The sequence below is a fragment of the Rutilus rutilus genome, assembly GCF_951802725.1.
Source record: "Rutilus rutilus genome assembly, chromosome: 25".
NCBI lineage: Eukaryota > Metazoa > Chordata > Actinopteri > Cypriniformes > Leuciscidae > Rutilus > Rutilus rutilus.
In genome coordinates, this window is record NC_140229.1 from 3,056,814 (window position 1) to 3,082,046 (window position 25,233).

A 25,233-nucleotide genomic window follows, 5' to 3' on the forward strand; every position below is an offset into this window, starting at 1 on the left:
TCCTACATTTAGATAGGTGGGCAAATGCATTTTTGTCTCAGTGCATGCATTGTTTTAGTTTGACAGGGTCGGCTCTAGCTTAGCTTAGCATAATGAATGGAATCCTTTGTTGCCAGCTAGCATGTCCTGAGTAAAAGTGATATAATTTTTTTTTAAAAACACCTAATTACTTCTTGTGGCCTGCGTATTCACAACAAGTACAAATAGTGATGCAGATTAACACTAGGCGATTTCCTAGGCAGATATTGACTTATATATTAAGGACTATATTAGGGGGAAGCACAGGCGAAGCACTGCTACTTGGGCGTGATATCTCTGCGCCCAAGTAGCAGTGCTTCGCCTGTGCTTCCCCCTAATATAGTCTCAAGTCAATATCTGCCTAGGAAATCGCCTAGTGTTAATCAGCATCGCTATTTGTACTTGTTGTGAATACGCAGGCCACAAGAAATAATTAGGTGTTTTTTTTTTTTTTTTTATATCACTTTTACTTAGGACATGCTAGCTGGCAACAAAGGATTCCATTCATTATGCTAAGCTAAGCTAGAGCCGACCGTCAAACTAAAACAATGCATGCACTGAGACAAAAATGCATTTGCCCACCTATCTAAATGTAGGAAAGAAGGTGAATAAGCCCTATTTAAAAAAACGGTGGAGTGTTCCTTTAAGTGAACGTAAACAGTTGAGAAAGAAAACTCATGTGTAATGCCTGGTTCAGATTACACGATTTTAGCCCGATTTTGGCACGATCCGTTTGACGTATGTGTCGTGGGGATTCGTAAACGACAACGGGCGTCGTGTCTGCGCGAGAGTGAGTGTGTGTGTGAGTGAGCGAGAGTGTGTGTGCCTGTGTGTGTGTGTGTGTGTGTGTGTGTGTGTGTGTGTGTGTGTGTGTGTGTGTGTGTGTGTGTGTGTGCGAGTGCGTGTGAAACGGCACGCGATGACTGGTCGGAAAGCTACGTGTAGTCTGACATGTTTCTTGTCCACGACACAAGATTTTAGAAGTCACAATCGCGTAATCTGACACAGTGACTATCGTAACAGACAACAAAATTGTGTAATCTGAACCAGGCATAACAGTATAATGGATCCGTGCGTCAGGTCTTAAAGTGACAGCAGCCTAATATACCCACTGCCAAATATCTACATAGCAGTTTTCCCCCAAGGTATCGATGTCAAAATTGTGGCCAGTGAAAATGCTGAGTGGCTAGAAACTTTGAAAACCAATATCCACAGTGGCTGGTGAGCAAAAGAGTTAATGTCAAGCCCTGAATCTCCAGCAGAAGAGCCTCGTTTCATCTTCAGTTTATCCAACAGGATTATACGCACAAGCATCACTTCTACTCATCTTCTGGCATTTTTAGATTTCAAATAAGACATAATGTGGCCCAATCATGACTCTTTTTTTTTCTCACAAGTTATTAGGATTTAGGAATTTGAGGCAAAAACCAGTGCAAACACACGCTGTACCTCTCAGCGGGGACTTCATGGCGGCCTCCACCATTCCCACCAGCAGCTGCAGGCTCTTGGGGTCCTGGGCCAGTCCCGAGGCGAAGGCGGCCAGGGCGTCCGCATGGCGGCCCAGGTACTGAAGGGCAACACCCTGTCGGAAGTATGCCTGCAGAAAGAAAGCATGTTAGAATTAATATCCACTTCAATCAATCTTAAACAAGCGTTTCTGAAAATAATTAACACATTCGGGAACATATTCATGATGGAGCTGCTCATCACCAGTGCTGACAACTTCCTCCAAAGCTTAAAGTGCACAAACCTTCTGAATCTGAAGCGTTTTCAACAAAAACAAAGCTGATGGTCGGCCATCGGCCAATGATGGGTGTTCGGTGAGCGTCTGTCGAGCTAGCTTTTGTGTCGAATTTGCATATCTGTCTATGTATATCATTTTCATATTTCATATCATATTTCCAGAACAAAGCCAACAAACACAGTCAGCACTAGTTCTTTGACATCGGCTCGGTGTGTCACGGCCTTTAGTGTGAAACCCATTCACACAAATGTTTCCTCAAATCATGCATCTTGAAGGAGAGGCTACACTTTACAGTAAGTTAACTAACATTACCTTATTGAGAAGTGTTACTGAGAGGTGTGTTGTTTTAGGGATGCATGATAAAATAAATATAATCGGTATCGACCGATAAATGTTCATTTTTAATGTTATCGTTATCGGCCCAATAGAAAAAAATTGTCCCGATATATTAAAGCCGATACATAACGGATTATTTCTTTCAGCTGAGACACTTCAGATTTTGAACTGCTTGAAATATGATTGAAATCAATTCAAGTTCAGTGCAACGTGCATATCGGCTACATAAAATTATAATGAGAACATCATAATTGTGTGTTTGAGACATGGCTTTTAATGGTGAGACTTTCGTTTTTTTTAATCAGGCTCTCAAAAATGATATTAAAACTGATTAATTTTTTTTTTTTTTTTTTTTATCGGCCAATATATATTGGTTATTAGCTTTCAAATATAAAGTATTATCGGTATCAGACCAAATTTTCATATTTCGTAAAAACATTTTCACTTGCTAGATGTCAAAACAGTTGAAAAAATACCAAAGACTTGTATTAACTTGCGCCATATCTTTTCACTGTAAAGATTAACAGCTAAACAAACACATTTAGGTTGTTTTCGAGCTGGTCTACGCTGTAGGTGCTGGTGTGGACATCACACTGTATCTCAGACATGCATGCATTCATGTTTTCAAAGAGACTGCTGTTATTGTGATCGTGCGACGCACAGCAGACCTCGACTGTATTAAATATCACAGCGGTTCACTTGCCGGAACACATAATGTCCTCTCTATATTCACTGTGAGGGAGATGGCCTGATAAACACATTCATTTTCACCGGCGTTCGACTACAGGTTTCTCCGGTCCGAGCGGCTCAAGAACCTCCGCTGACACACAGCTCACTCACCATTATCATCTCACACAGCCGTTTATTAGATCGGCCCGAGCGTACGGCCCACTTCCAGCCGAGCTGATAACGGTTGGGAGGGGGACCGGAGGAATATTAAGACATGACATCGCATTTATGAAGGCCCCTATAATTAATTTCACTTTGCACAGGGAGGCCTTTGATTACGGACTACCTCTTTTTTTTTTCTGGACATCTTCATTGAAACGAATGGGGATGCATATTGAATTCAACACATTAACCTTTGGTCTAACCGTGTTATTATAGGACGTCGCAGGCCACCATGCTCGGCTCGATATTAATTGCCTCTTTGTGTACGGCTCACTGCGCCGGGATTGGACGCGCTCGGCTCTGTACGTATGAGCGTCGAGCGCTTTTAGGTTCCGACATCAATATCTGCCCGGAGGCAAATGGATTCAGGGGTTTGTTTCAGATGGCTGGATTAAATCCTGTTTCGGTAATGCAATTTTAAAAGCAAATGTGTTTTTCTTTTTAGCGAGAGCGAAACAAATACGTGATTATTCAACAAAAGCAAACGGTGCACTTGCACTCCGTCAGTTTTAAATTAGAATTAAGTTGATTAAATGACAGGCCAGGGGTTTGCGTTACGTCTCGCTGCCGAATCAGAAAGCTCTAATTGGTCGCTGAATTCCCAGCACAGATGCCGTCGGCATCGCTCTCGTTCCCACTAACACAACCACCAGTCTTCTCCACCTCTCATTTCACGTTATTAACTTTGTGTATTTAATTTCCAATTACATGCAAATACACTCAGAGCTGCCACAATCTGGTCTGAACAAAGCAGGCGTTTAGAAAACAAAACACTGGAACCGAGTGATTTTAATGAAGTTCAGTTGCATTTACGGATTCTTAAACATCAGTATTCTTGTGCTAATCTGCATAAAGTTGTGAGTTTAAAGTCTGTTAACACTAAAGATATTTCTTTTGCATTGCATTGTCCTTTCTGGTTGCACTAGACAACTAACACACAGCATGACCAGTACGGTCTGATTCACAAACAAATGACTCTTATGAACCATGAATCAGCTTCAAACTCATGAGTTATCAGTTAAACGACTCACTTAATCACTGGATCAGTCAGCGTGGTTATTAAATTATATTGTTTTTGTTTAGTATATAATTAGGTCTAACTTATTTTCTTCCTCAAAACCACAAAACAACTGCTAATTGAATCATTAACGGTGATTCACAATTTTTGCTAATGTTAAAATACTTTAAAGCATTGCTCGGTTTTCTAGTCTCATCAAGCCCGACACTAACTAAACCAATGATGTGAGTTTGGGGGCGGGACTATTTGTTTGACCAACCAATAGAAAACAGGGGGCGTGTTCAGGAAACTTGTCAGAATCATAATTTTTGCCATTTCGTTTGTTAATCCAGCATTTACACACATCTTTAATGAACCAGAATCTTAAAGCGAGAAATCTTCAAATGCAATATTTAGTAGTGACGCTATATATGACATTAGAAATCTATTCTGTGTGACTCTACACCCATCAGATGATCCAGATCTCCAGTGAGTGTCAATCCAGTGTCGTTTCTCTGGGATTCCTGAGCCGACTGTTCAGATCATATGTGACGTCTTGACACCTGACACCTTAAATGTGACGCTCCATCCACAGTCAGTTACATATAATCATAGCTAGCTATGGACATAACACTGGGAAAACTGTCAAACACACCTCTCAGTCGCACGACACTTTGAGCTTCCTTCAGCTCTCCGAGTTTTTCAGCATTCAGAATGAAGAGCTGCTGCTTTTTTTTTTTCTCAAGGTTCTAGAGAAATGAGTGACAAAACACAAATGATTCAATCCCACAAAGACCGCCCGCCGTGATTCAGACGTTTTCTGAGCACTTCAATTGAAAACTTGAACAGCGGCACGCTTTGCAGCGCATTACAAGGTTCGAACGTGTGCCGAATTAAAATGATTTCCACACAGTAACCGCAGTGAGTGAAGAGCACTGAGAATATCAGGTTTTGTATTGCATTTGTTGTATTAATGTGTAAACTTTTTTGTGTATGAGTTCTGAATTCAAAGAAAAAAAATATCTGTGAATTATATAAATAATATATAAATATAATTGAAATATATATATATATATATATATATATATATATATATATATATATATATATATATAATATATAGATATAATTGAATATATATATATAAAAAATATTATATAATTATTTGCATGCATATATGAATCTGTGAATTATATTTTATATATATATATATATATATATATATATATATAGCACTGTAACATTTTCATGACATTTTAGTACATTTTCCTTGCAAATTCTCTCTCATTGCAGTAATGTGGCTTAACAAAATAAAAATATATGATTTACAGTTATGTACAAAACATGCGCACAAGTTTTTTATGCTGATTTAATTTATTTCTCAGAAATACTGTATTTAGTCTATTAAAGTAAAAAATGTATTGCAGTAATGAGAATCTAATTTAAGACATTAAGAAAAAAGAAAAAGTCAAGAGTCAAACATCCTGATACATTTAAGTAATAAGAATTTGGAGGGGAAAAAAGTGTTAATTGTCATGAAAATTCAAAATAATGTTTTTGGTCCTAAAGTGGGCTTATTTATTAATTTTATCCCAAAATAATTGCTTGTTTGAATTACGGGCGAAATAAGATCCAAACTGTGCTCTTTTAAAATGTACCCTTGTATCTGTACAACAGTTTTTACAAAAGTGCCCTTAACAGACATCATCCCTATCGGCAGGTACACGTTGCCCCCTGATGGAGTCACTGGCTGCCTAGCAACCCTCGCCTGGCAACGCTCGCCCCCTCCAGTACCTCACCTGCTGTGATTTTGGCTAAAAACACGGAGAAAAAAGTGATGAAGAGATGAAGCAAACGAGGCTGTTTAGGACTAATTACTAAACCAGACTGTTACCGCTGTGCCACTAATCACCTGACTTACGCAAAGTACAAAGAAAACTAAATAATTATGGGCTGAAAAACTTCATTATGGCACATTTGTGCAGGTATTTAATGACTAACTTGTCCAGCGATGTGCAATATGGCGGTAATGACCCGCCATGTGTGACGGTAATGACCACAAAAGCTACAACAGGGATGACAACAGCTGCTTTACTGTCCTAATGGACAAAAGCACAGCAGATGACACACAAGTCCCAGTCTAGTGACAAAAATAGACTAAAACTTGACCTAGCCTGGGAAAAAAGACTGAAGGTTTTACTAAATACTCAATTTAAAGTCACATTAATCTTTTTTTTTTTAAAAAGAAGTTGTAGCCACACTAAAGCTATTTTGATATATTATAAATAACGAAACATCAGATTTTTTAATATTCACACAATTAATGACCTGGCAGAAAAATTTCATCTTAAAACTTAAAATGTCAATTTTACACTTTACAAATGAAAACATAATGACAAATAGCAGCATTTAACAAAATATTGCACAACAAAAGACACAGGGACTGGAATGAATCAGTGAATCATTTACATACATGAACCGGTCAAATAATTGACTAAAATGAATCAAACGATTCATTAAAATGATTCACTAAAATGAATCAGATGCAAGAGTAGGTGTTTGATTATTGTGTACAGCAAGACAAAAATAATACTTTTGACACATCTTGACAAACTTAAACTACCGTCATTCAACTAAAAACTAGTTAAGTTAGTAGCATGTTTATTTTTGTCTAGTCACAACACTGAAAATCCACAAAACATTTCTGTACATATCAGATGTGACATTCATATCCAACTATATCTCAACGGGAGGCCGAAACACATTTACTGTGCAATCACACGCGTTCCATCGATCGACGATCCGCATCAAACTGTGAAGGGATGCGCCGAAAAAAGGTCACACTCCAGGACCGTAATCAATGCACATATTCTGCATTCAGCGCCTGTCACAACTTCCTCATGCCGCACGATGATGGACACACACCTGCTATTGTAATCACACCTGTCTGTGGAAAGATGACTCAGAAATCCAGAACTCCTGATGTGGAAAAATCAAAGCGCTCTGAATTAATCAATATTCTGGGTACTACGAGTGTTCATAATGCACAGACCATGGCTGAGCGGAGCTTTGCAGATTAGCAGATGCTTCACTTATTGATTGTTAAATGCATTAATCAAGGCCAGATGGCGGCTGTGCCAACACTGTCTGGCTTAAGTGGGGAAGTGCTACAAAAATGCAACTGAATGCATTTACACCGCAACCATCAAAGTGTGTGCGGCGACTGATGCATCACATCTGGTGAGAAGTTTCTCAGAGAAGTGCCAACTTTTCAAGCTTGTTTCTCAAGAGAGTTTGTTTTTCAACCTCATGCAGAGTAAAAGCACTGCAGAAACAGACGAGCGAGCAGAAGCGCGTCAGTGAAGCAGTAAATGTTGCATGCTAAAGGGATGGTTCGGAGTAAAATCAACCTAGGGTCCTTTGCACCATGACCTCGAGCCAAACACCCCCCCCAGAAGCCTTTTTATTCCTTGGTTGAACATTATTAAAGTTAGAGCTTATTTTAGAGATATCAGCCGGATGGTTTAGTGCAGGCGCTAATGGATCCAATGATGTATCTGGTAAATTACTCCACTAATAATGCCCAGAATGGCACCAAACTTCTACAGGAGTACAAATAGGTTCTGTACTCATAAAACGAGGCATTGGAAAGTTTGTAAGTACATCAGGAGTTTATTTAAATAACACTTGCCTGACGGCTAATGCTACTGCTAACTTCAGGGGTTTGGGAAAAGCACGTAAAAGTTACAAAAGTTACAAGCACTACATCCTTATGCGTCGCTTTCTGCCAGGACTTTTACATGCTTTTCCCAAACCCCTGAAGTGACGTTGACGTCCGGGTTAGCGGTAGCATGAGCCGTCAGGCAAGTGTTATTTAAATAAACTCCTGATGTACTTACAAACTTTCCAATGCCTCGTTTTATGAGTACAGAACCTATTTATACTCCTGTAGAAGATTGGTGCCATTCTGGGCATTATTAGTGGGGTAATTTGCGGGATACATCCTTGGATCCATTAGCGCCTGCACTAAGCCATTCGGCTGATATCTCTAAAATAAGCTCTAACTTTAATAATGTTCAACCAAGGGAAAAAAGGCTTCTGGAGGGTGTTTGGCTCGAGGTCATGGTGCAAAGGACCCTAGGTTGATTTTACTCCGAACCATCCCTTTAACCTTCTTTTCCTTCACGAACTCCCTTGGGAACGTGACACAGAATGCATGTCGACCGTTACCTTCTCAGATGGTTCACCTTCAAGATATGCAACATGCAATTGCTCAGAAGAGAAGAAAGTACTGTAGTTAATGTTAAATAATAGGGCTGGGTATTGACACAAATTTCACGATTCGATTTCGATTCACAAGCTTGCGATTCGATATCGATTGATTGGGATATATATATATATCAGATGCGGTACATGTCGAATTTTCTCAAGGAAAAAATCTCAACAAATGCTGTAAACTAAACAGGGAGTCTGACACTGAAGAAACACTGAAGAACAGTAAAGTATATAATGAATGTATGTAATATGGAGCATATATTTAACAAAATGCTGAATTAGTTACCTGACTAATAAGTTTATGATCACTGAATGGCTTTTCTGAAGCCATGATATTGTTTACAAGATGTTATATTGACGTCTTTCCGAGGTTGAAACACTGATTGAGCGATTACATGTGAAATGCGGATTACGGTAAGCTCAGCTATACTGTATCTTTCAACATAACTTCTGATGTTCAGTCGGAAGAGATGATGCCGCTTGAACTGAGGCGCTACAGTGATCCGTCACGCCGCATTAAAGAGTCACAAAACCACATTTATAGTCAGAATTTTGTAATAAAATGGACAAAATTTGAAATCTGAGACTTTGTTTCATATCAAAAGAAACAGCACAAAGCTTATTGCGATTTATTGGATGGGAGGCGCGCTATAATGTTCTGTTTATTCATTAGCTAAAAATGCCATAGTCTAAAAGACAGATTCTTGGGATTTAAGAATTTATTGAAATTGAGAAATCGATATTTTTACCCAGCCTTATTAAATAAGCCCTATTAAATCTGCTCCATATGAACGCCTCATTAAAAGAAGCCAAAATCGTTCTCGTTTCATGCTTTCAACAGTTTTCGTGGAAATCTTTCTGGGATGCTTTACAGTACTTCTCCCTACAAAGCAACGCATCAGCAGATGTAGTTAAAAATGAGCTCTGTATTAAACATAAATGTGGGAATTAAAAAGACTTTAGAGAGCTACATCAGCAGATCTATGATATGAGCCATGACAGATCGGGTGAGATCCGCTGACTTTTATCTTAGCTGTGAGCGTCGACGTCGAGAGGCGGCACACATCCTTCTGAAGGCAAAAGCCTGCAGGCATTTCTGTGAAGTCATCGAGCAAATCACGCTGCATATCTCACATACAGTATGGCGTCTCACCTCTCATCCACTTTATTAACCTTAATTAGATTTCATTATAAAACAATCAGCACCAAATCTCATGGAGCCGCTCACAGGATTAGCATTTACTCACACTTGCATTAGAGCTAGTCAAGCGCTATTGCTCATGCTTGATGTAAAAGATTCAAACAAATTCCCATTTGACACACTATTTATGCAATGAACATGAATAATACTTTTTTTTTGCACTCAGACTCAACTGGTAGATGCTAAAATGAGCAAAACTGAACCAGGAAGTAATCCAGAACACCCTAGCAACACACTAAACAGGCCTCCAGAAAGCCAAACCCTAGCAACATTATAGCAACGTGCTAACTATCATTAAGAACACTGTTGAAATCACACAGAAACATACTAACAACAACCTAAAACACCCTGGCAACCCCATAGCAATGTCCTAACAACCACCCACAACACCGTAGCAACCCCATAGCAACGCCTTAATAACCCAGAAGAACCTAGTAACCTCATAGCAACGTGCTATCACTCAGAACACAGTTGAAATTACACAGAATCATATTAACAACCACACAGAACACCCTAGCAACACCATAGCAACATATTAACCTCAGAGAACACCCTAGCAATGTCTATTAGCCCCTTCAGAACACCATAGAAACCTCATGGCAATGTATTACAACTGTGTACAACTACACATAAACTTTAACAACCATACAGAACACCCTAGCAACTACACAGAAACATTAACGACCGTACAGAACACCATAGCAACCACACAGAAACATCAAAAACCATACAGAACACCCTAGCAACACCATAGCAATGTATTACAACTGTGTACAACCATACAGAACACCCTAGCAACTACACAGAAACATCAACAACCATAAAGAACACCATAGCAACCACACAGAAACATCAACAACCATACAGAACACCCTAGCAACACCATAGCTTTGTATTAACCTTCCAGAACACCCTGGCAACATCATAGCAATGAAACAGAAATCATAGCACAGAAACATTAACAACCATACAGAACACCCTAACAACTACACATAAACACCCTAGCAACACCATAGCAATGTATTAACCTTCCAGAACACCCTAGCAACCACAGATAAACATCAACAACCATACAGGACACCCTAGCAACACCATAGCAATGTATTAACCTTCCAGAACACCCTAGCAACACCATAGCAATGTATTAACCTTCCAGAACACCCTAGCAACCACACAGAAACATCAACAACCATACAGAACACCCTAGCAACACCATAGCAATGTATTTACCTTCCAGAACACCCTAGCAACTACACAGAAACATTAACAACCATACAGAACACCCTAACAACTACACATAAACACCCCCTAGCAACACCATAGCAATGTATTAACCTTCCAGAACACCCTAGCAACCACACAGAAACATTAACAACCATACAGAACACCCTAAACAACTACACATAAACACCCTAGCAACACCATAGCAATGTATTAACCTTCCAGAACACCCTAGCAACCACACAGAAATAGAAGAACCGCTCTTAGCATTGTAGCAAATATAAAAATCTAGTTTATTGATGGAGTTTGTTTGCTAAGATGATGAGGTCTCTTTCTAAATGTGGAATATTACCTAAGTCATAATTTACTCACATTCGCTACATATAAGGAGTTATGAACCCAAAGCACAAGGAACAACATGGCCGCCTGTGAGATGATTACAAACACAGAACGCTAAACTGAACTTGAGTGACACTGAGAAACAGGAAACCGAGGGACACTAAAATAGCAGATGTTTAGCTTGTACGTCCACTAACACGTAAACAACCGATCTGGACGAGAGGAAAAAAATGCTGCTAGATGAGAGAGAACTGGGACAAGATTTTATATTCGCCCCTCATGGCTGGTTATTGTCCAGCAGCTCTGTTTCCAGCTAGCCTGGAATGCTCTCGCTCAGATCTCCCATGCGATTACCAGACAAATGAAGCCTAATTTGCAACACATGCAGTGGTATAAATATAGAGCCGCTAATTTAACCAAGTTCTCCGCAGACTTTAGGTTTTAGCAAGTCAATAGAATTGCTCGGATGACATTTGTCTGCCATGTAAAGCGTTCCCAAGGGTCGACCCAGTTTTCCCCACTTCCAGTCTTTTAAAAGTGCAATTTGTAAGAGTTGTCATTAGCCACCGGCTGAAAGAGGAACAGCAGCAACGGGCACCTTCAGATGAAAGCTATTAATGGTTAAAGTCAACATGAAATCTAAATAGTCGTCATTTATTGTCATTTATTACACGTTCCTGTTCTTACTGTGAAGGATGTAAAAATGCTCATTATTCCAACAGAAAACAAATGGCACTTATTTTTACACAATCTGTCATATAAAGAAACTTTTCAGCACAACACCAATTACAGATGAAATACAAATAATAATAATAAATAAATAAATAAATAAATAAATATCATTAGTCTCACAATTAATATTTAAATGTATAATTTTTTATTGATTTAATAATAATAACAATAACTAATAATCACTAAAAGCAATATTTATAATTAAATATTTCTTTATTTTAATACCACCACCACCACTAATAATAATTTATCATTTAATTCACTGAAATTATAAAAAGTAATATTTATTAAAATATGTTTATAGCTATAGAATATTAATTTATTTACTATTATATTTTAATACTAATACTACTGATAATAATAAAGTTAATATAAATTATAAAAAATACAAAATAAATATTAATATAATTATAAAAATATAATTATTTTTAGTTATTAATTTTTTTTATTATTTAAAGTCATTTTTATTATTGGTCTTTTTCATTGCTATAAAACATTACTATTAATAATATGCATACAATAATTATTAATAAAATTCATAATTTGGTTAAAAATGTAAAAAATATATATTTTTGTAATAATTTACAAAGAAATAAACAAACAATTTATAAACAATAATTTAACATTTTGATTTAAAAATTGGTTTCCAATATTGGTTATTGGACACAAAATCATATGTATCGATTATAAAAAATCACTACTGGTCAATCTCTACACACAACCGGCTCTCTACACACTCCATTTACACTTCTGATCTGATCTGGTTAAAGGAAGCCAGTTTTTAGAGTCCACCTGCAGTGAGATTAAGACACGACAAAGCAAACAACAAACCTTAATTGAAACTGCCGTCACCAACTGTTCATAGCATGAAGGCGCAGCCTAAAATAACAGGCCTAATCTGCATGAATATTAATCTGGATTCCTGTGGGAAGCTAATCAAACGTCATTAATCTGCTCATGGTTGCTTTTGCAAGCATTTTAAAGGAGACAAATGAGTGTGCTTTCATGCCAGCTGGAGAGTACTTGTCACCTGACCCGGGTCCAGGACTGAGGCCTGAGATGCACATCATGCGGTGTCAGTATCCCGCTCGCTGGAAGGGGGAAAAGCACCTGGGAATGTGACCTCAGCATGTGTGAGGAGCTGCAGGGAGCCGTGCTGGAGTGTGTTTCCCATACAACTACCACAGTACAATGCATCGTTGAAGATGTAAACTAGCTAGTCACGACTGTTTCCCGAAACCGTATTGTCGCAAATTGGTCGTTCAACCACGTTGGTTAATGACGTCACGCAGGTGGTACTTTTAATTAATCTGTTTGAGATCGAATTAACGCTAGATGTTTTGCTATAAGTTATGAACATGTCATCTGAGGACTATTTCTCATTTTTCTCAGTTATTTTGCTTTATTTCCAGATTCAATCATTGGCTCGTTCTTGCGCACTAGAGCACGTTCACACATGCGCACTCTTCAACAACGACACTTTAAATCTCTTGACAAACGTAAATGACATTTGTATGTATTCTAAATAAAAGATATTGATTGTACTGAATGTCAGCTTTGCTTATTTGGCTCAAGATAAGGATTTATTGAGTCCACATGTCATGCAAACTAGAAACTCTGCTTCTAACACACAGGTCGAGAGCTGTCCTTCCAAACACACAACTTTGCGACGCTGTTTGCGAATGTTCGTTGGAACGATGGTTTCGGGAAACACCGACTCATTAAACTGCTGATTACGCTTATTATGCTTTTGGGAAACACACCCCTGGATGGGTGGCACTATCATGATACCGATCGCATCCAGCAAGCCGTCCCCTGCGGACTGGAGTGCACTGGAGTAAGAAATTGAGGCCGCTGCAAGTTCAGCTTTCTTCCGAAACAGCCCTATTTCACACGACGAGGGGTTTAGGCAATTACTTGTGACAATGGCTGGCATGGCAACTGAGAGAAAGATTGATCTGGACACGAAACAACTGTGTTTGCTTTATTAAAAGTAATTCATCACTCAGCTCGTGTGTAATGGCGCTATAGGAATGTGTGCGTACGGACATACACGTGCTTGACATCGGGACATCAGGGAATCGGACGCACACAAACACGCATCTAAAGCTCTGCCGGGTGTTAAAGGAAAACCATCGGAGTGTGCTAGGATCTCAGTCTTAGGCTTCCTCCAATTCCACTTGAATTTCCACCATCTGCCAGCATTCAAGCACTCTCAAGTTCACTGCGGCACTCTGGGAACTACGCAATTAATCAGACTCTGAGTAGATATTGGTGCCGCAAGCCTGCTGTGAAACCTGCGCTTTCATAGTTCATTAGACTTAAAGGGGACCTACTGTATTATGTGTTCGTCTTAAAATTCCTGAGGAGACATAAAAAGTACGCAAATTATTCAATAGTTTAGAGCTTAAAATAAATGTGGGTAATTTATCAGATCATTTGGAATTGGAAGAATTTGATGAGACATTCATATTGAGATATTTTGTTTGCAGGTTGGGAATCTCTTAAACGTATCTTAGATGCAAAAGTCTCAATTTGCTTCCCATTGAATTTCATTGGTCCCCATTCCACCTCATCAAAAATGGAGAAACAATCTCATTTTCTGTTTGTGTGTTTTGTCAAATTTGAGCAAAACTCGGACATTGTTGAGATATGAAATTCTTTTGAGATTATGAGACATAATGAGACAAAAAGTGTCAATTTGTTCTGCATTCAATCTCATTGCTTTATCCGAGAAACAACGGGAGATCTCCGACTGCGAATCTGAGAACAATGACCATTTTTAGATTAGATTATTAATTGCATTGCTTTTTACAAGTCTTGGCAAATTTTGATATCTTATGAAATTCTACATAATGAGATAATCTGACTTCAACAAAAGTGTCAGTTTGTTCTGCATTCAATCTTATCGCTTTATACGAGAAACAACTGAGATCTCATTAGTGCTTTTTGTGTCCTGTGGGCAGCAGAAACTAATAGGCATGCACTACGTATGTTTAACACAAACGAGTGCCATACGGATGGATGGAGGCCGGGAATGCTGGCGCTAATGGAGTCCAGGGCTGGACTTCCTAGTGCCGTGTCACCTTGCTCCGGGACAACCCGCTAAGCTGTTGGCACTAATGGTCGCGTGAAGGGCGGGATGAATAGAGAGAGAGCAAGGATGCGTGCGGAGAGACAGTGCTGGCAGGTACAGACGTAATTGCGATGTGAGATGCATAAGAGAAGTGAGCGCTGGGGGCCGAGATCCAGCGTTGCGTTTAGCAGAGAGAAGCTGATGAAGGTCACCAGCTGTGGGAGTCATAGAAGACGAACCCATCGCACTCCCAGCCCTCTCCATCTGCGTGATGGCCACTGATCTGCCATCTCAGCCAGCGAAGAAGAGATTTGAAAGGCTTTAACGCTCATTAGGGGTGCGTTTACAGTCACTACAATACACAGACTCTTAGTTTCGGTGTAAAACGCATCTGTTTTTCGGCTTGCTCTATTTATGGGAGCCAAAGACTCGATTCAAATCAGCAAATGTTCGCCTTTGGCTTGCTTAGTTGGGGACATTTAATATTCAACAATATTATTGCTCTGCCTGCATTGACACTAGGGCTGGGCAAGAAAAAAAATTGATTTTTCAATGAATCGTTTTTTTTAAATGTGGTCGATTTAAAATCGACTCTCAAAAGCCACAAATACATTTTTTCCCATATTTGTTTATCTATCACCCAAAAGCCAGTATTAGCACTGTTTACAGCCTTGCAGTCTCCATAGCCCCTTTCACACAGATATTCCGGAAAATACACGGATAAAGTGACCCGGGATTTGACCCGGGTTCATTTGATTTTGGTTCATTCACACTGCCAGTAATTTTCCGGAATCAGAGAGCGCAGCGCGTTCACACACAACCCGTGTATGTCCCGGAAAGACACGTGACATCGATGTGACTTGTAATGTCTCAGCAGCGTCTTCAGTTTGCTTATGAGCTGCGATTTCTCTCTCGAGAAACCACGCTTGTGCATTTATTTCTCTGATTCGATCATAAAATTGCGCATTTCGTACCGTTTCACAGCTGGCGAATGATCCCGGCTTCAGCGTCATCACTACGACACGGCATTATTACGGCTTTTGTTCACACAGCGCGCGTCCCGGGACTGAACACGGCAATGTTACTAGGTCCCCAACCCGGCATCGATCCCGGCATTAAACCCGGGTCGTGTTTGCGTTCACACAGAAGGCGTTCCGGCAATTTGCCGGCAATTTCCCGGGTTCAATGCGCTGTGTGAAAGGGGCTCATGTTACAGCTAATGCTGTGAGATTTTATGTGAGTTTTATCTTAAACATAAAATAACCTGATCCTGATTGATCAAGGCATGCGACTGTTGTGACTTGTCAATTTTCAGCATCAATTTTTCATCTTGTATCAAAACCTTGTCTATTCATTGTATGCATTTGAAGTTGGGTTATATACCCAAGTGTGCCTAAACTAAAAAGAGTTTAATATAAAGGTTTGTGGCACTTAATTTCTTTTTATTAATTAACCACTTGTAAGCTTATGTTCACTGTTCTTTTTTATAAACATAGGATTTGTATTAAATCTATATTCATTGAGTCGAATCGGGAATCGAAATCAAATTGAGAATCGAAATCAAATTGAGAATCGAAATCAAATTGAGAATCGAAATCAAATTGAGAATCGAAATCAAATTGAGAATCGAAATCAAATTGAGAATCGAAATCGAATCGAATTGGAACATCTGAATCGATACCCAGCCCTAATTGACACCATTATATGCGTGTACTCCTCCAGCGGCTATATATATATATATATGTATATAAACTAACTAAATGAATAACTTTTTTACAACAAAAATGAACCATCACTGAACTTACTTAAGCTGGACTATGATGCTATTTTCTTCTAGATCTTCTAGACTTGCAGTCTATCACTGTAAAGCTGCTTTGAAACAATCTGTATTGTAAAAAGCGCTATATAAATGAAGGAAACTTAACTTTGTTTATCCATTATGGGTCAATTGCATGCAATCGTCTTTGCAATCTTCAGACAGAGTGAAACTCCTGTGCGATGGCCTCCGGTCCTCCCACCGAACCAATGATTAACACAAAAACATCTGCATTAGAAGCGATCCCACTCAGATGTCGTACCAAAAAAGCATGAGCACTCTTATGATGATGTACCTAACCCCCTTGATGTGAGGGTTTTATCTGTGCAAAAAAAAAAAGCCTCGTCTGCAGAATAACAGAATAAGCGCAGCACGTCAGGAGCCTCCCTTTCAGAGGCAGATGACAGATACAGATAGCATGGCTTAGACGGCACCATTAACACTCGTGTGATTCAGACCGCCGGCCTCCAGGCTGACAAGAACTTCATTCAAAGAGTCTTTGTGGCTGAAGCGCAGATGAGAAGCGAGCGCTAGCGTGCTGACAACACAGCGGGCTCTGCTGATGTCAGCACGGAGACTGCTTCCACTCACGGTAATGAAACTCTGAAGTTTTGCACATCGTTCTCTTCCTGTCGTTATGCATGCAGAGCCGACCGTCAGATCCTAATTATTGCCGTGCTCGAGGTAGGAGCCTGATAACGCTTCGCTCCCTAATTGAAATCAAACCAACCCTCTAGGGAGCGCTGATGAGAGATCATCGGGGGTGCCGGTGCGCCGCGTGCCCAGCCTGACATTAGCGCCGACTCTCAGACGAACTTCAAACACTGACTGGCAGGAATCTGGAATTAAACCGGATAATATTAGGGAGCATCACTTAACTTTTAACTTCTGTGCTATCACTATTTCTCTTATCCCTCCTTGGTGTGACTTGTACGGTATTTGAAACTTTGTACTCCTTGCACTTCTCATGCTATTGCCTCCTCAACTATGCTTTTTCTGAGATTACCTTTCATGTAGTGTGTGTTATATTACGGGGACCCTCAAACACTGTACGTGTAGCTGAGACTGGAAGAGTGTAGACCAATCTGAGACCAATCAGAGAAGAGCATACCAATCACAATAGACTGGGTCATTTGACCAATCAAAGCAGAGCAGACCAATCACGACAGACTGGGCCATCTGACCAATCAGAGCAGAGTAGACCAATCACGACAGACTGGGGCATCTGACCAATCAGAGCAGAGTAGACCAATCACGACAGACTGGGGCATCTGACCAATCAGAGCAGAGTAGACCAATCATGACAGACTGGGACAACTGACCAATCAGAGAAGAGCAGACCAATCACAACAGACTGGGCCAACTGACCAATCAGAGAAGAGCAGACCAATCACGACAGACTGGGCCGTCTAACCAATCAGAGCAGAGTAGACCAATCACAACAGACTGGGCCAACTGACCAATCAGAGAAGAGCAGACCAATCACGACAGACTGGGCCGTCTGACCAATCAGAGCAGAGTAGACCGATCACAACAGACTGGGCATCTGACCAATCAGAGCAGAGTAGACCAATCACGACATACTGGGCCATCTGACCAATCAGAGCAGAGTAGAACGATCACAACAGACTGGGCATCTGACCAATCAGAGCAGAGTAGACCAATCACAACAGACTGGGCCATCTGACCAATCAGAGCAGGCTCTCAGAAAAGGAGGAGTTTAGAGAGACTGAATGTTTTATCAAAGCGTTTCAGACACTGAGGGAAAAGAGCTGATACTGCAATGAATATAATGAGAAAATGAAAGTGTCTTTTGGCCTTGGATGCATGTAAACCTGTTGTAGGAGCCTTTAAAATAGCAGGTGCACTTTAAGATGAATCACTTGTTGCATTGTAAGTCACTTTGGATAAAAGCAGCGGTGTAATAGTTCTTTTAGAAAGAGTTCGGGTGTCGTGAGGTCACGTCTGGATTCGGCTGGAACTTTATTAAATGCCGCTTAGTCGCCCAGCGAGGCTGATAATCCACTTTCAGTGGCGACGAGGACCTGACAACGACCCGTCGGGAGACGTCACACCTATACATACAGAAAAGAGGAGCAGACTTTATGATTTAACAGCATTAGCGACTAACCTATCACCCAACTGGCGCCGGTGCACTGAGGATGGTGACGGCTTTTAGAGTAAATCAAACAAGCAAATGGGTCACATGGTCAGCTTCTTTGGCACATCATCATGCGATATGAACATCAGCCAAATCCAGAGATGACTTCTACTCTACGGTCAATGCGATGTCACGAGGGCGTAAATCATAATCAGCATTTATTGCCATTATAAAGACAACATAAATCCACCGAACAAGCTATAATTTTCTTTTTATGTCCATTATTTTAATGTTTCAAAGCCATTAATGACACATGCGGTTCCAGAAAGAGCACATCATCTGGAAAGCATTGCCCATTTAAAAGAGTTGTTTAATACTAAATGCAGAACGTTGTTCTGAGGTGCAAAACTGAACGTTTCTGCATGCATCTTTAATGTGCAAGCAGGAAAATGACTATGCATGAAGGACAGTGACTATGACTATGCATGAAGGACTTTACAGTGAAAAGTAAAGTAGAGTGAAAGCTGGAGCTTCTCCTTTAACAAGCTTTATAAAAGTGTCACGGGAAGAAGAGAATGACCTTTACGTGTCCCTCACCTGACACATTTCTCACTAATTCTCCTCATCGGAAAGACAAAAGCGCACCGAGCGGCCAGAAAACACGCTGAACGTGTATTGACGTTCTGCAGGGGGACTTCAGATTAATTACAGCGCCCAGCTGGACACGCGAGCCGAGCGAGACATCACCTTTCCCGACCAGCACAGGCTGCAAATCAAGGCTAAAATGGGCTTTTCCTTTTATTTACGCTTGTAATGTGCATGCTCATTAACTGCAACGACCGAATCAAATGTTCCTCTGAAGGCGAGCTACACACACACACACACACACACACAATCTCTGGCTGAAAAAAAAACACGGGTTGATGGGATGATAGTCTCGGGTCTCACTGACAGCCTCCAGTTCATTTACAATGGAGGAATTTGCAGCAATTAGACGAGGGCTTTCGGACGCTCCAGCCAATCGGAAGACGCCTGAAATGTCATACTACCATCAGCCGCAATTACTGAATCTCCCTCGAGGCGGAGGAACCCACCTCTGCAGCACGAGAAATAAAAAGAAGCTGAATTTATAATGTCACCGGGGAGACATAACCAACTTACCTAAACACGGCCATATCTATGTCAAACGCAATGCCCGTTTCCTTTATTTACATTGAGGCATTTCAGGGATTTACATTCAAATGCATTGAGTTTTTATGCAAGTCTGGACGTATTTCAGAGATGCTTGTTTAGACTAAAGAGGGTAATGCAGTAATACCTGCACAACTCAACACAAACACAAGCTTGTCCACAGTTAGCCTGGGAAATCATGTGCATTTACATGCATTTAAAACTAGAGTACAGCATTTAAAATTACAAATAGAGGCGGAGATATTTTGTCTACATTTACATTTACATTTATTCATTTAGCTGACGCTTTTATCCAAAGCGACTTACAATTGCTATATATGTCAGAGGTCGCACGCCTCTGGAGCAACTAGGGGTTAAGTGTCTTGCTCAAGGACACATTGGTGTCTCACAGTGGATTCGAACCCGGGTCTCTCACACCAAAGGCATGTGTCTTATCCATTGCGCCACCCACCCCCTATGGGTGGGTGGGTGGGTGGGTGGGTGGGTGGGTCTATGAATATATATAAGTAAAATGTTGTCTAGAATGAACATCTTCACTGCTCCTAAAAGCAAATAAAATATCTTGGTTTTGCTAGAATAGTAATATAAACAAATTTTGATAAAAAAAAAAAAATACAGTAATGTTAACAATTATAAAGATAAATATGTGAAATAAAATAAATAAAAATGAAATAAAATGAAATAATAAAATAAAAAAACTATAAATAAATATAAAATGGCAGACAGTGATGTGAATAAATAAAAATAACAAATATGTGAAATAAATTAAAATATAAAAAAGTACAATTTATAAAATAATAAAATAAATGAAAAATAAAATGAAAAATACTGTAAAATAATGTCAGACAGTGATGTGAATAAATAAAAACAACAAATATGTGAAATAAAAATATAAACAAGTAAAATTCAAAAATAAAATGAAATGTATGAAATAATACAATAACAGAAAATAATAAAAATAGACAAAATAGAATTTAAAAAGTAAAACAAAATCAATAAATAAATAAAATAAGGAATTAAACCTAAAAAACGTCCTGTTTTCACAGGAAATACATAAAAACAGAAAACTGTTTGACAAACCAATCTGTGTTTGTGTGTGTGTGTGTGTGTGTGTGTGTGTGTGTGTGTGTGTGTGTGTGTGTGTGTGTGTGTGTTTTTTTTTTTTTTTCATTTCTGGCCTGTGTCTCAAAACCCCAGCATGGTTTCATGGAGCATTAATAATGTCAGGTTCCGTTCTCAATTACTGTGGAGCTCAACACATCATCACACTGACACCAACCTCTGACCGGCCCGGACCCGCAACACACACTCCATCTGAACTCTCAAACCCAGACAGACACACACACTGATCTGAGGTCAGCAACACACACTCCATCCAAACTCTCAAACCCAGACAGACACACACACTGATCTGAGGTCAGCAACACACACTCCATCCAAACTCTCAAACCCAGACAGACACACACACTGATCTGAGGTCAGCAACACACACTCCATCCAAACTCTCAAAACCAGACAGACACACTGGTCATCTGAGGTCAACAAACTAAGAGAGAAAACTAAAACTCTACTTCGCTAAAGTTCAGTGCAGCTCAGAGGAATAGATCATCCAAAAAAATCATGGTGAATCCCGTAGATTCTGCTAAATAACTCCTTTTGGGTTTCTTTGAAGCATTTGGAATGACATGAGGGAGAATAAATGACAGCGTTTTCATCTCTTTCTTTAAGAGTGGAAGATCCTCTGACTGAAGGGAGCGGGAGCTTTCAGCATTGATTGAATTGTGAGAGGGATGTGAAACGGATTTGTGACGAGGGATTCACCTTTTACTTGCTGGATTTTGACAAGAAGCGTCGATCAATAGAAGGAGGACGTGCAAAGAGATGAAATGACCGATAGCAACGTTTATCTTCAGACCCACTTTCTCATTACGGGACGCTCCTGATAGAAGATGTGCTGATATTTCATTTACGATGATGCTTTATTTCACAGACTTGAAAAAAAAAATGGAGTAGGATTTTCTCAAACAATTTTCACTCAGAAATTGCTAGTACGTTTTACAAATAACTACAAATAAGAGTTGCATTAAACGTGAAATTGTGAAGTAGAAAGACTAAAATGGTATTTTCTTGGAAAATGAACTCCAGTAATCTTCTAAAAATATCCTCTTGAACCTCTTTAAAGTAATTTCATACGGAACAGAGTCCAACCAACTAATAGAAACCGTTATGAAAAGATGCAATTCAATTTGACGTGCAAAGAGATGAAATGAACAATAGCCACGTTTATCTTCAGACCAACACAAGGAACAACTTTCTCATTACGGGACGCTCCTGATAGAAGATGTGCTGTTATTTCATTTGAATTGAATGGAATTGGAATGGGATTGGAATTGGAATTGGAATTGGAACTGGAATGGAATGGAATTGAATTGGAATGGAATTTGAATTGAATTGAATTGAATTGAAAGCATTTATTGTAATTGTATATCTCTGTTAAGAACACTGCTCCTCACTGGTGTTAGAAAAACAAATATATAAAATTAGAAGTGAGATGAAATGAACAACAGCAACGTTTATCTTCAGACCAACACAAGGAACAACTTTCTCATTACGGGACCCTCCTGATAGAAGATGTGCTGTTATTTCATTTGAATTGAATGGAATTGGAATGGGATTGGAATTGGAATTGGAATTGGAATTGGAACTGGAATGGAATGGAATTGAATTGGAATGGAATTTGAATTGAATTGAATTGAATTGAAAGCATTTATTGTAATTGTATATCTCTGTTAAGAACACTGCTCCTCACTGGTGTTAGAAAAACAAATATATAAAATTAGACAATAAATACAGATTTTAAAAATGGTGTAGGATTTACTAAAACAATTTTCACTCAGAAATTGCTAGTACGTTTTACAAATAACTACAAATAAGACACGTAACACTGCATTAATGAGAAACTCTGAAGTAGAAAAACTAAAATGGTATTTTCTTGTGAAATATCCTCAAAGTCATTTCATAAGCAACAGAGCCCAATCAACAAGCGTTATGAAAGGACTTAAAGATGGAATTGAACTGATCTCCAGATCGATACAGTTCTGCGAGGACACGGTTTAGCCCATCTAATGTCACGGCTCACTCCTTAATTACAGCATGCAAGAGTAATTATCATAAAAGCGAAATTAATCACTAAACAGCTGGTTAAAGATGAATCCCTGGCATCGGCAGCGGAGGCGCCAGCACTGCCAGCCTCGGCAGCGAGGAAGACGGTCCGTCCTTCCGTCCTTCCGTCAGTCTGTCCTTGAGGAACGTGACCTCTGCTTGTGTTGGAGAGGGAACAGCTGAACCTCAGCTGTCTAGTTAAAGCCCATCAGTCTCTGAACCAGAGCAAACAAAGCCCGCTAGACCTGTCCTGAATGCACCGTGTGTTTGTTATCCGCCCCAATCCTCCTCTCCTCACCTATTATTTGTTTCCCTTTTATCTGTGCTCTTGATTGGCCATTTGCCCGGACGTTTTGAGCGTGTAAACGTACTCGCGGTCCCCTGACAGAGGACAAATTCTCCTCCTTCATTCATCCATCCATCCGTGCCTCTCGATCCTGTGGGCCTACAGCACAGCAGAGATCCCGCTGTTGCACTGGGTAATTAGGCTGTCAATCAAGGCTTTCATAAACGACCTCTGCGGGACGGGGTCGGGCCGACGGAAAGTCATGTGACCCGGATAATGTATTGTGGAGGGTCCAGTGTTGTTTTAGTATCATTGAGATCCTATTATAGTTTTATAAGTAATAATATTTTCCATTTTCCGTTTAAAACTGAATTAAAGTTTTATTAATATTTTGAATTGGCTTTTTGATATTTTTTGTTTTCAGGTTCATTTTAGTTTAATTGTTAGTCATTTTGTTATGTGCCATTTAATGATTTTTTTTATATATATTTTTTTATATTACTATTTATGATTAATTTCTTTTTTGCTTTAGTTTTTATAAAAATGATTGCAATTTATTGCCAAGGCAACATTTCAAATTTTTGTTTAGTTCAAGTTTTTCAAACTAATATTTATATTTTATTTTATTCAGCTTTACTGCAATTATCAGAAATATTTGTAATTTTTTATTCGTTTTTATACAGTTTTATATTTCATTTTAGGTTTTATTATATATAATAAATATATATATTTTATATATTTTTAAGGAATATTACACAATATCAGACATATTCCGTGCAAGTTCTGTTGTGCTGCATAACATTTTAAAAACATTAATCAACTTGTTAAAGTAAAAGTTTGTTAAAGTTTTATGCACTTATATAATTATTACATTTTGAAAAAAAACATTTTTATTAAATCATAAAGCAGAATCAAGAAAAAAATAAGAGACGAGACGACAGAATTTCATAAGCCCTATTATTGTTAAAATTTTAATATATTGTTGAAATTGTTAAAGTTTAACGAATTCAGTTGATTAGACATCCTTTTTGTGTATTAAAATTTAATGAAACTGCATATTAATGCTGATAACACTGAAAACCATGAGAACACAATGACATACGAACATTGTAAAATATCAGGCCACGTCAGCGTTATATAACACACACAAGCATCATGAGCTGAGAGAATAAAGCACATGAGGCCTAATAAGACGACTTTGAACTTCCATTCCTTTCATCCTATACGATATGAGGGACACAGAGGCTGCTAGCGTACATGTATACAGTGCCGGAGAGACTCTCAGGCCGGATACCAGCTTTGATCAGATCACCCGAGCCCAACAGAGTCACTGACAGTCCCTCAGAGTCACTGACAGTCCCTTTTCAGCTTCAGGATAATAGAAATCTCTGACTATGAGCAACATAAACACAATGCCACGGGTGAATATATATGAACATGCTAAACCACTCTTACAGTGTTTCCTACAGTATATTACACTGCTAAACATACAGCGAGACCAGCGTAGTCCGATTCCTGAACGAATGAATCTCGTAAGACACTTCATTTTAGTGAATCAGAAACACTCATGAATCAGTCAGAGCGGTAACTCAATGAATCAAGACTCGTTTACTGAACTGCAATATACTAATTTCATCACATCTGACTGAAAACTGTTACTGTGCTGTTCATATGACAACATATATTTAAACAATACACTGTTAATTTATAAAAAATTAATCAGTTACATATTAATAATGTGTTACATTTATATAGTGTTTTTCAGGGTACTCAGAGCACTTGGTTTAAGTAAACTAATAAATAATTAAACAAGGATTACATTTTAAATCAATAATTGAACAAATATT

The 25,233-nt window shown here is 39.1% G+C and overlaps 1 protein-coding gene across 3 annotated transcripts in view; it reads right to left on the reverse strand.

Moving 5' to 3' along the window:
* ttc28 (tetratricopeptide repeat domain 28) overlaps positions 1-25,233 on the reverse strand; it is a 307,380-nt gene that overhangs the window by 114,670 nt on the left and 167,477 nt on the right. For all 3 annotated transcript variants that reach the window (XM_084400084.1, XM_084400083.1, XM_084400085.1), the window contains one exon: positions 1,468-1,615. In XM_084400084.1, the coding sequence (XP_084256210.1) occupies positions 1,468-1,615 (148 nt within the window). The remainder of the gene's footprint in view (positions 1-1,467; positions 1,616-25,233) is intronic.